At 40.9% G+C, this 12,495-nt stretch overlaps 1 protein-coding gene across 1 annotated transcript in view; it reads right to left on the minus strand.

Annotated features, from left to right (window-relative positions):
• Positions 1-4,960: 4,960 nt before the first annotated feature.
• The window catches only part of DYNC1LI2 (dynein cytoplasmic 1 light intermediate chain 2), a 31,184-nt gene continuing 23,649 nt past the window's right edge, over positions 4,961-12,495 (minus strand). The window contains exons 8-13 of the mRNA XM_069966037.1: positions 11,624-11,735; positions 11,476-11,535; positions 10,351-10,392; positions 9,275-9,392; positions 6,940-7,059; positions 4,961-6,320 (exon numbers count right to left, since the gene is read on the minus strand). Of these exons, the coding sequence (XP_069822138.1) occupies positions 6,217-6,320; positions 6,940-7,059; positions 9,275-9,392; positions 10,351-10,392; positions 11,476-11,535; positions 11,624-11,735 (556 nt within the window). The 3' untranslated portion in view covers positions 4,961-6,216. The remainder of the gene's footprint in view (positions 6,321-6,939; positions 7,060-9,274; positions 9,393-10,350; positions 10,393-11,475; positions 11,536-11,623; positions 11,736-12,495) is intronic.

A 12,495-nucleotide genomic window follows, 5' to 3' on the forward strand; every position in this document is an offset into this window, starting at 1 on the left:
GTGAGTTACCTCTACACCACAGCTTTATTTCACACAAACTGCTTACAGAGGACTGATCTGCAATCTGACAGCTGAGCGAGCAGGAGGCCAGGCAGCATTGATTATTCATGAAGAGGGAGGAGTGGTGAGGCGAGCCAGAGTGTGGCACAAGCAACTTCTCTTTGACTCTTCAGTACAGTAGGAAAAGTGAGACTGTACATAATCCGCTGCATGGAAAATTACTAAAAAGGCACCATGCTCACTAGCGGACTGCCAGCTACAGCACACTGTCAGCACCTCAGGTAGGGCCCAGGAGCTGACAGATTCCCTTTAAGTCCTGCCAGGCATCCACTTTCTTAGGTCACTCATGCGCAGTGTTCAATTTCAGTCACATGATCTGTTCCATTAGTAATGGCAGTTGGTTTTCACTTTACGTGCAGCAAAGAGTATTGTGGGAAAGTGCAAAGGTAGTATTGCTGCTACAACTCTGTGTGTGCTGTGAAATGTATCAGTACCTGGGCTGAAGAACTTTGAAGGACATGGATACAGGTGCAGGGAATCGTCCAGAGACCACCCACAGCCAAATGTAGCAAAGAAAACTTGATTCAGCACCAAATCCATAACATTCTTCTCTTTATTCTGATATAATCAAGTTTTCTTTGCTATATTATAGGAAGTGTCCGCACTGTTAGGGTGGGTTCACAATATGGAATCCGTGCGAATAAGTTCGGCGGATTCTGTCGCTAGTACCCGTTCACGTCAGTGCGCATATCCGCTGGCTCCATAAACACCATTCTAGGGCTGGGCCGATTCCGCTGTCCTCCGAAAGAACTGACATGTCTATCCTTTTGGCGGACAGGAAAATCGGTCATAGAATCGGTATTTATGGCATGGGCAGATAAGAACGCCTCCGTGAACGGTTAGCCACAGAATCCGCAGGAACTTATCCTCGCGGATTCCATAGTGTGAACCTACCCTTGCATGGTAGCAGTGTCACAGTTCAGAGAGGAAACCAGGAAGAAATCAGATGCATAGGGAAATAAATGGTACAGCTATGAAAGCTACTAAAAATGGCATATTGTTCCCCTTTACACATATGTATGTGGTACACATCTGATTATACCTTCTTTGCTTCGTGACTCCACCCCCCCTAAGGCTACAGTATGTTCACACATTGTTTTTCGGCCAAAATTAGCCGTAATTTTGCCTGAAAATGGCAGCCGTTCAAAAATATGGCCAAAAAAGAACATTGTTTAAATAAAGGTGTACTCCGTTCTCAACTGAGAAATTAGTTAAGTTAGGGTGCCTTTACACAGAGAGATCCATTTCTGGCTTTGGCTTAAAAAAAATCTGGCAGATAAATCTGTTTGTGTAAACGCACCCTTGGTTATATTTAGTTACATTAATTTAGGAAACTTGTTTCCTTCTCCTAATATGCTGCTCCTTTCCTCCTACTGTTGACAGCTTGTTGTCTAGGTTACTGGCCACCACTCTGCGCTAAAAGCAGTGGTCTGGCTGGTGCTTATGGTATAAGCATATTTTCCAGTATATATAAGATTCATCTGTTTACATTTACACACATATATATATATATATATATATATATATATATATATATACACATACATACAGTGGTGCCTTGGATTACGAGCATAATCCGTTCCGGGACCGTGCTTGTAATCCAAATCCACTCTTAAACCAAAGCAAATTTTCCCATAAGAAATCCCTGAAATGCAGAAAATTGGTTCCACACCCCCAAAATGATTTTTTATACTTAATAACATGTAGAACAGATGAAACAAAGAATGAGAAACATCTGAATATGTGATGATATAAGTAACTGTACAGGATAGCAATCAGCATGTGGAGTATAATGTATAGTAACTGCATAAACCTGATAACACAGCAGCAGTTTATAGATACAGGGTGAAACTGCAGATCCCCATAATGCAGTAGCGTAGTACAACAGGCTAGAATAGAGAAGCAGGGCTGCTGTCAGCAGTCTGTGTGGTCACATGACAGCAATGGGGAAGAGGTGTGTGTTCAGCCTGGACCAATCAGGAGGACAGTGACAGAAACTTGTTTATACAGCAGTGTAAATGGCTGAGTGTAAGTGCAGGCACACTATAGCAGCAGTGTGTATAGCTGAGTGTAAGTGCAGGCACATTATAGCAGGAATGGAGAGGATGGGAAACACAAAGGCTGAAGAGAGCATGAAGGAATGAGCGGGGAATATGTGGGCACATAAATGAAGCACTTTCTGTCCGTGAAGAGAGAGGTTACAGCTATGAAGAGATTACCTCCACAGTCCTGCCCCCTGATGTGAGCCCCAGCCTGAAGTGGATCTGCAATGATTTGGAAGGTGAGGGAGACTTCCTGGGTCAAAGTACAGTGCTGTAGACCCTGCTATGCAGACCATGCCCCTCACCCACTCCCCCTCCCACCCAGTGCAGGGAGCTCTTAAACCAAAACAATGCTCTTAAACCAAGTCACAATTTTGAAAAACTGTGAGCTCTTAAACCAAAACGCTCTTAAACCAAGTTACTCTTAAACCAAGGTACCACTATATATATATATATATATATATATATATATATACATATATATAATGTATGTTTGACCACTGCTTTTGAGCAGAGAGGCAGACGGTCAGCTAGACAACGAGCTGTCAACAATGAGAGGCAAGGAGCAGTATATCAGGAGGAGACAAGTTTGCTGAATGACTGTATTTACCAAAAAAAATTAACTTGACGAATCCTTCAAGTTGAACTATGTTAGCTGAGATAGGAATATCCCTTTAAGCTGTAGAAAAACAAAGTCATGAGATATCAATCTACAGATAAATATTTCAGTTTGACATCCAACACACTAGTATTTCCGCACAAACTACACATGAAGATAAGACCTGTCTGTAATATTGTTAATGTAATTATTGTATTGTAGTGCATATTATAAAACAGAACCACACAGTAGAGGCTCCTGTGTGACTAGCTGGGGGTCACTGTAATAAGGGTAAGGGGTCCTATTACAAAGCCCAATGCCTACTTGTAAGTGAGCACCGATCCGATAGATAGGCACTCACTTACTAAGCCTATTACACTGCTCAAAAATCGTGCAGGACATCATTACTGTTGTTCATGCAGCCTTTCCCCCTAAACTGTATACATACCTCTCCAGGGTCTCTGGGGATTCCTCCCACTGGGGGCGGGCCGGCTTCACCCCTGTCTCTGGAACTGGGCCACAGTTCACAAAAAAGGAACGTTGAACTGGCTTCCCTGTGCTGACACCGTTCAAATCATGTGTGATTTTAAAGAGAGTGTACCTGATGGTACATCCTCTTTAACACTTTGTGGCACGTGAAGAATCATTTATTTTAACCTTTAGGCTATGTTCACACACAGTATTTCTGCCAGTCTTTTGGTCTGTATTTTTTTTTAAACAAAAACTATGAGTGGAACTGACAGGGCAAAATTATAATGAAAAGATTTGCACAGTTTCTGTGTTTTCAACCCATGCCTTCGTTTGGTTAAAAAAAAGACTGACAGAAATGCTATGTGTGAACATATCCTTATAATAAGTTATTGCCATGTATTTGGGGTACAGCTTCTTACCAAACAAAAGTTGAAAGCCAAACCACTGTTACAGTCATGTTGTTTACTAGTAATATTACTAACTTTAAACCCTCACTTTACAGATTACATACAGATTATCTACTGGTTTCCAAGGTTAGATCAGTCCCTGCTGGTTCAGTGTCTATACAGAGCCAGCTCTGTCATATCACTCAGTGAGTGTAGTTTTTACATAAAACAGCAATGTGACATAGAAAACTTTCTCAGAATGTATCACAGGGATTTAGCAATGTGTTCGCTATGATTTAGTGTTAGCTATGTGCTAGCCATGACTAAAGGGCTTACTGCATTAGTATGTTGTTTAGGTTATGCAGTATGCTCCTCTGTTGGTAGCTGCAGGTAGTCTTAAAGGAAATGTCCCATACATTGTTCATTAAAAGACAGACTTAAAATCCGGGATCAAAAAAAACTCTACTTCCTTCAAAGATATTGTTAGATGAGGCAGAAGATAATTTCTCCAGTGAAAAAAAAAAAAAAAAGTATATAGAAGAGGAATGATATTGGTAAGGAAATTGGTAAGGATATTGATAAGGAAAGATATTGTTAGATGAGGCAGAAGATAATTTCTCCAGTACAAAAAAAGTATATAGAAGTGGAAGGAACAGTTAGCTAATATTGCTAGTTATAAAAAAGTAAACCATATGAAGTCAGTTAAGGGAAGACTACTAACAGATGAGGCAGATATCAATTGCCATCTATCACATAGGAACAAAAATGAACAAAGAATTAAATTCATAAAATGTCAGGAATAAATGGTTTTTCAATTGAATGGTGTAAAGAATATAAAAAGGAGATTCTGTCTACTCTGGTAGCAGTTGTAGGTTATCTAAATCAATGCAGGAAGCTGCAATGGTTCTCTTCTCTCCACCCAATATCTCTGCCATCCAAAGATATTAAGTTACTAGTGAAAGTTTTGACTAGAAGGTTGGCAAAAATAAGATAAGGAAGATACATGGCAAGAGTGATGAGTAAGGACCAATTAATTTGTATCTGATATTGTTTGTAGACTATAAGAGGGGGGGTATCAATTGTTGTGCTGTATGTGTATAAAATGAAAAATAAATAAACAAACAAGGGCACACTATAACTTTCAGTGGTGAATGCAGGTATCCTCCTGCTATACATAATTATGCTGCATAGACTAAAGCGCAGTATACTTGAAGATCCAAGCACATGAATATTGTTTTCAGGCTTTATAACCTAAGAAAAGTGCCAGTTAAAAGACCATACATAAAATTCAATTTACAGTAGCAATACATGAGATTGAAACATTGATAAATGTAGCAACACACAGGAATTACCCCAGAACACAGCACAAGGGTTCCTTATGGTACATTGAGACACATAAAATACTCAATTGGTTGTTACCATTTATTGAAACTGCAAGTAATTGGTTTAATGGCCTGCCAACGTAGATGTTAAAATAAATAAATTAATATAAAATTCTTATGGGGTGGTGTAAGGCAAGACAAGGCGCCAAAAGTGGTTTTGTCTTAAGAAAACCTGCAGCAATGTTTTCCCGTAGTGCTTTGCATTGCAGATCAGTAAAGCAGGAGCTCTTTCTGCCTCTGGTAAGGAAAAGGCGAGCATTCCCTGTACAACAACCTGCAATAGAACATGCAGAAATGCTTGCCCTGCATTTCTCTACTATATTAAAAATAAAAGTCCATGACGAACAAAAGAAAAAATAAATCTTAAAAATAAAAATTGGGCCGGAAACAGACCCACTTTATTTATCTTGAGGCCTCAAGAGTATGCGCAGTGGGAATCTGGACCTTAGGACAGATAACATAGAGGTTTGCTGCTAGAGCAATTGCAAATAATATAATATATATATTTTATGTATATAAAAGTGACTGTTAATACAGTGCATAAATCCTCCAAGCGCCTCCTAGTGGCACATCCTGAACCGCTCTAGGCACTTGGAACTGACCAAACATGCTTTGTTTGCCCCATGTGATCGCCACCATACCCAACCCCCCAAGAACTTTTACACTGGCAGCAAATTTCTAAACTTAATTCCATTGCTGTAGCCTAAAGGAAGTAAAAGCAAGGGATTCCCAAAAACCGTTGGAAAGCCAGATATTAATGAACCTATCCGCAAAAGCATCCCGCAGGAAAGGAAGGGGTTAAACGTATAAGAGGTCAGTCACTCTGCTAGTTGTTCATATCCAGGCTTACAAACTAAACTTTCTCTCACTACAGCCAGCAGCACTTTCTTGTTTCAGTTTCAGATCTAACTTGCAAGATCCCTTCTCCATCCACAGGGCCGGCAACATGGCGACAGCAGATTGTACAACTGAGATCTTACTATCTGACCCATATAGGATGGGCTACAGCCTGATCTAAGTGCTTATGGGTGCAGAAACAGGTGCGATTCAAGCGGCTTTCTGCACTACAGGGGTTAACCAGGTGGAATATTTCAAGGCAAGCTTCATGTAGGGGGCACATAACACTGGAGTCAGGCTAGCAGTGCCCACCTCGATCCATGACAAAACCTACAGTATCCGCTGTGTCAGAGCAGCCTTTGTATCATTAAGTCCAATATACATTGTTATTATTTGGTCATTTACATAAGTGTTGTGTAATCGTTTGCTTCATAAGCTCATCAAGCCTCATTCTCCGTAGCGGAAGAATTAGCTAACACAGTGTCCGGCTGGCGGCTCATTCTGTCCAGCTCCTCCTGGACGTTGGTCAGTACGGGCTTCTGTCCTGTACAAAAAAGAATCAGCATAGAGAAAAATCACTAAACAATACTTGTACCAAACTAATATTCCTATAATTTATGCCAACTGAGATGACCAGCCATATCAAGTGTGGTGCTGTCATAGGGGGGGGCTATGCGAGTTATGTAAATATTGTAGCTGGTGGTACTATGCAGGTTATGCAACTCCATGGGAGTTCAGCACATTGTGTAAAACAGCTACTATCCAACCACTTTGGCAGGAAAAATCAGCGAACCCTTTAAGCAAGATAGGAATAGCCTGTTTTAGGAATTATTCAGACTCTGAAAAATATGTCCTCAGTTTGGGTGTGGTTTTGCATATCAGTTTTATTAAAGTGAATTGAACTGTATACCACACACAACCTGAGGACAGAGGTGGCACCAATTTTGTAATAAAATCTGCTGTGTTTTTCTGGATCCTGGATAACCCCTCTAAAGGCTGGCCTATTCTCGGCCTGCGGTACAGAGGGGTTTTCCTTATTGACACATTGCAAGCTCTGCATGTGCTGGCAGAGCTTAATATTAATGTCTCAATTGAGGAGCTCAACTTTGCTTGTAACATTGGGTAAATAAATCTTTTATGTCTGGATGCTCCAAGAATCTTACCTGGTTTCTTGGCAGAGCTCGGGGCAGACCCTGGCCCACCAGGACTCCCGGGAGATCCTGTCTTTTTACTCAACAGACTATTAAAGAAACTGGCCAGGACTCCTTCACTGGCGGCAGCATCTGTAAAACAAACAATGGATTATGAAACTATTAGCGCTCTAATTTATGTATTACAATATTATTTTAAAGAATGCAGTGTCCTATATAAAAGCCCTGGCTCATGAACCATATCCACACTAATGGGGACACATTCGAAGGGTAATGATTAGGGATGGTCCGAACAGAGTTCGGTTCGGGTTCGTACGAACCTGAACTCTCGGGAAGGATTCCCGCTGTCTGTCCTCTCCATAGAGAGGGTGGATACAGCGGGAGGACTGCCTGGAAAAATGGGATACAGCCATAGCCATAGGCTGTATCCCAGTTTTCCAGGCGGTCCTCCCACTGTATCCACCCGCTGCACGGAGCGGGCAGACAGCGGGATCTGATGCAGAGCGTTCGGTTTCATACGAACCCGAACCTCGGCAGTTTCGGACCATCCCTAGTAATGATACATGGCTTTTCCGCAACATAATACAATGCTGTGGGATTAGAAAATCTGCAGCATGTTTCTTCTGTGCTGACTTTTACCTACATGCAAATGTGCTGGGAAAATCTCATGGGCGTGTATCATACTGTAAAGCAGTGACTTGCAACCTTTTTTGAGCCGCGGCACACTTTTTATACTTAAAAAATCCCGGGGCACACGACCAACCAAAATGGCACAAAATAACACTAAAACAGTACATATTATACATATAGTTAATAATATAGATTCTAAATGGATTTAAACTCACTCAATGTGAAACCTGGGCCTGTTTTCTTCTCCCCCCTGTGCTTCTCTCCACCATACTTCTCCCCCCTACTTCTCTCCTGTGCTTCTCTCCACCATACTTCTCCCCCCTGCGTCTCTCCTGTGCTTCTCTCCACCATACTTCTCTCCCCCCTGCTTCTCTCCGCTGTTTCTCTCCCCCATCCCCATGTTTCTCTCCCCCCTGCTTCTCTCCCCCATCCCAATGTTTCTCTCCCCCCTGCTTCTCTCCCCTGTTTCTCCCCCATCCCCAGGTTTCTCTCCCCCATTATTTTCTCCTGTTTCACAGGGGCACCATAGTTTGGGGAACTTTCCCCGTGGCACACCCGACCATGTGTCGCGGCACACTGGTTGAAAATCACTGCTGTAAAGTGCTTGGCCTTTGGTTACCCATCCACAATACAGGATTGTTTCTTATTCTGAACTGAGGATTGATCCTCTTTCTATGGACGCCATCAGACCTTCCTTGAGTTGGATCTGGAGGCAGCTGGCAGTTTTTGACCACGTTTACACATAGTATTTTAGTCATTATTTTTAAACAAAACCAGAAGTGTGTTGAAAATACAGAATAGATGCAAAGGTTTCCATTATAATTTTCCCATCAGTTCCTCCTATGTCCTACATAGAAGAGTATTTAGAGGAGTACCTTGTGTAAGGAGATTACATAAGCACTGTATTACATAGCTTCCAATAGAGACCTTCACCAATGAATTATAAAACTGTAGGGCTTTAGAGACTAAGTTTAGACCATTAAAACACTTCTACACAGCAGTAACACATGTTAACATCAATGAATCAATTATTCACAAGTCCTAAAAATACACACGGATCAGTAAGACATGAATGCATAATCATGGAAAGGAGGAAGCAGAGAGAACCTATCACTTAGCATTAATGACAACTATATGTAATACCCCATGGAAAATATATATAAAAAAAAGCCCCCAGCTGCTTCAATTCCCCAGGAGAGAATTGGAAGCATCTTCCAAGTTTGCATGTTAATGATGAAGTAGGGACGTTCTAAGGCTAAGGCAGGGACTTTCTTAAGGTTGCCATACACCTTCAAAAACTGCCAGCCAAACAATAGTTATCTCTCCTGGTTCCCCATACACAGTAACACTTAGCAGAGATAAGCATTGCTCTGTTTTCTATGGGGAGGGGAGGGTTAACCCACAGCAATACTGCTCTGGCTAAAGCTTTTCTCTCCAAAAACAAAGGAGTCAAGCAACGATTTTTCCATTACATCTGAACCCTATCTTCACCGTCATCTTTGACACAGTTGGGAGATCACATACACCTTATAATGGCAACTAAAATCATGGCAGGTAGGGCCGACAAGAGTATAAAGTGTAGGAGACCTTTACTCCTAGATTGCTCCTTCATCAACAGGGCAGACTGGTAGAGGTTGTGAAAATCTGCCAAGCTCAGAGTGCATAGAACATTGTAAAATGAAGAGATTAAAAAAAAAAGAAAGTACATGAAACTTACTCTTAATATTGGGGTCTGGTTTTTTGACAGCCGTCATGGGTGAGGAGCTGGGTACAGTGGTGGGTCCAGTTCGACCTGGAGTTCGAGGGGAACCTGTGGGAGCTCTGGCTGGAGACTCCTGAAAGGAAAAAATGGTAGATGTGATTCCGTTTCTTGTTGTAGTCATTTGTAAAAGTGTAATAAATGGCATATTGTATCATACATTAAACAAGCAGAATACAACAGCCATTATCTGCAGACATGAATAGTTAAAATAAATATCAAGAGTTAAGTATTGCAAACTCTAAAAAAAGGATTTTCTTGTTTAGTTGCATGTTCAGGACCCACACCCCAGACCTTGTGACCATCACGCAGCTCTTAACCTCAGGCATTTAACTATTGGGGCTACGCTGGCATTTAGTCATCAATACATGACTAGATGAGAGGTATGGACTGTTCCATTGCCTGGAGATTTTTTTTTTCAATAACTATTGTGCAGAAACTTGGCTGAAAAATCCTACTAATAAGTGAGACCAAATAACCATAAGGCAATGCATATTATTCATGAATAATGGCTGTATTGAACATTGTACCGTATATCTTAAATATAAAATTTCTTAAAAGAAACACTTCTGCAAAGAATGATAACACTGTATTATATCTAGTGGGAGCCTGATGGGGCTCTTTATCAATTCTGAATAGAGAGCTGCTTTAAGAGAGTAGTCTTTTAAAGTGACTCTGTACCCACAATCAGCCCCCCAAAACAACTTGTACAATCAGATAGCTGCTTTTAATCCATGATATTGTCCTTAAAAGCAACTTTTACCCCAACATTCCCTGACCGCATCACGGCATGCCCTAAATATCATAAAAATACCACTGATTTCTGGCATGGGATGGGTTCATGTGCACAGACGCAGAGTTACTTGGGGCAGGTGATACAATATGTTAATCGGTAATGGAAGGTTGACCTGCAGAAAATCCCACAAGAGCTTGTTTTCCATTATATAGATCCCACTGAAGGGGTAGTCGTGCCCGTGAAATCTGTTCCTCTGATTATACATGTCATATTACTGTCAGCTAATGTCTATACTCACCGAGGCTCTTGTTGGAGTAGCCGGTTGCTTGGCCAAATAGGACTGCAAATTAGACAGCACATGAGGAAACAGTTAATAGTTTCAAAGTATAATGTACTTAAGGTTGCATTCACATGTACAGGATCCACAGCAGATTGGATGGTGCAGATTTGATGCAGTGTTCAGTTGTTTAGATCAAATCTGCTGCAGAAAATCCGCTGCAATGCAATGTGTGTGTAGCTAACCTAAAGAGGGTTTTCTAGGCAGAATTGACTGATGAGCTATCTACAGGACAGCTCAGTCACCGATCATCAGGGTGACAACACCTAGCACCTAGGCCGATCAGCTGTTCTCCTTCATTCACTGTTGCAGTGGTGACCTGTAATTGCAGCTCCCATCGACATCAATAGAAGCTGATTTATAGTTACAGTTTGCCACCACTACACAGTGAACTAATGCTTGGTTTACACGGAGCGATAATTCATCCGATTGTACGATTAACAATTTCGAAGTAACAATTTTTTTTTTATAACGATCAGCGTTTAGAAGGAACAATATATCGTACGGAAAAATTGTTTTGCAATCGCTTAAGCCTATCTCGCACATAGGTAAAATCGGTAAACGACTGTTTTTACAGAACGATCTGCGAATTTTTTGCGAATGACAATTTAAAAACATGTTGTAAGATCAAAATGAACGATTTCTCGCTCGTTGCTTGATCGTTCGCTGCGTTTACACGTACGATTATCGTTCGAATTCGATCGTTATCGTGCAAATTTGCACGATAATCGTTCGTGTAAACGCAGCATTAGACAAAATTATTCTGAAGTGCAGGTGCAGAACAGGTGTTAGCCCCCTGACAGTGACTAATGAGCTTTTCTGTCGATGGATGCACAGTGGAAAACCCCATAACATTTTAAATTAAACCGTCCAGTCAGACATTTTTTCAGGTAGGACAATGTGGGAGTAGTTGAGCTGACACAGTGAAAAGCCAGATGACAGTATTAGCTCAAAAGAGAAATGAGGTTCGTTACTAGAGAGAGATATCCCCATCATAGACTGTCTGATGTTTAACTATTAAAGTCAACATATATCTGCAAATAAGAAATGACTGAAATGACTTGACAGAAGTAACACTTTTCATACCTGCTGTTTCATTAAGAAAACCTGCTCATCTTCAGCTGCCACCTCCTTGTCATGGACCAACTGTTGGGAGGAAAGAATAGTGCACTAAAAAAGCTTTGTTCATGATGGCTATGTATACATGGGTAAACATATAAAGGGTACCCCTTACCTTTCTAACGGGTGGCTTTACAATGAAGCTTTCAAAGGCATCTTCAGGTTTCACGCTAGTGAAATTTTCATGCAAAATTGCAATTTTCTTCTCGTTGTCCCAGCCAGCAGGACTAATGAATGAACCGCAATAAAAAGTGTCAGCAACCCACAGATGGCACCACAGAGCCTAGATGAAAACTGCTGCTTACACAAAGTGTTCATAAATTCTAGTTTCATCTCATCCACTAAGCTTAGCACGCATGGTATTTCAATAACATGGAAATAATCTACAGTACAGTTTGGACAAGCTTTGGTTATACTGTGTCAGTAAATGTTTATAGCATGTCATGCAAAGCATGAGTTCTTCTGGTATCCAACCTGTATATTTACCCATGTTGTAATATGTTTGATCTAGATATTACACTGACTGAACCTGCCCTGTCATGTACAATACCACAAAACTACAATTCACAGTATAGGCATTTTTTAGCAGGTATCATAGTGCCTAATAAATTAAAGAAACGCTAAGCAAGCATTTAGCCAAAGCCATCTAAACTTGATGAAGGCAGATGCCTGTTATGTATTACATACATAAAGGTGCCAATACACAATCATGCTATGTTCCCACACAGTATTTTTCAACAAAAACCAGGAGTGGATCGAAAACACAAAACGGTTATATTCACACACTGTCGTAATTTAGTGGATAGCCGCAAATATTTGCCGTTATTTTAAAACAATGGTCCTTATTTGCCATTGAATTACGGCCATCTAACTTTTTCTTAAAAATATTTTCCTTGACAGTGCCTCTAAGGACCTTTAACATGGGCAGAATATTGGCAATGAGTGTTCCTAGAAATGCTAGATAATCGGCCTGTGCAAAAGTGACAG

This window comes from Dendropsophus ebraccatus, chromosome 4 (genome assembly GCF_027789765.1).
Source record: "Dendropsophus ebraccatus isolate aDenEbr1 chromosome 4, aDenEbr1.pat, whole genome shotgun sequence".
Taxonomy (NCBI): domain Eukaryota; kingdom Metazoa; phylum Chordata; class Amphibia; order Anura; family Hylidae; genus Dendropsophus; species Dendropsophus ebraccatus.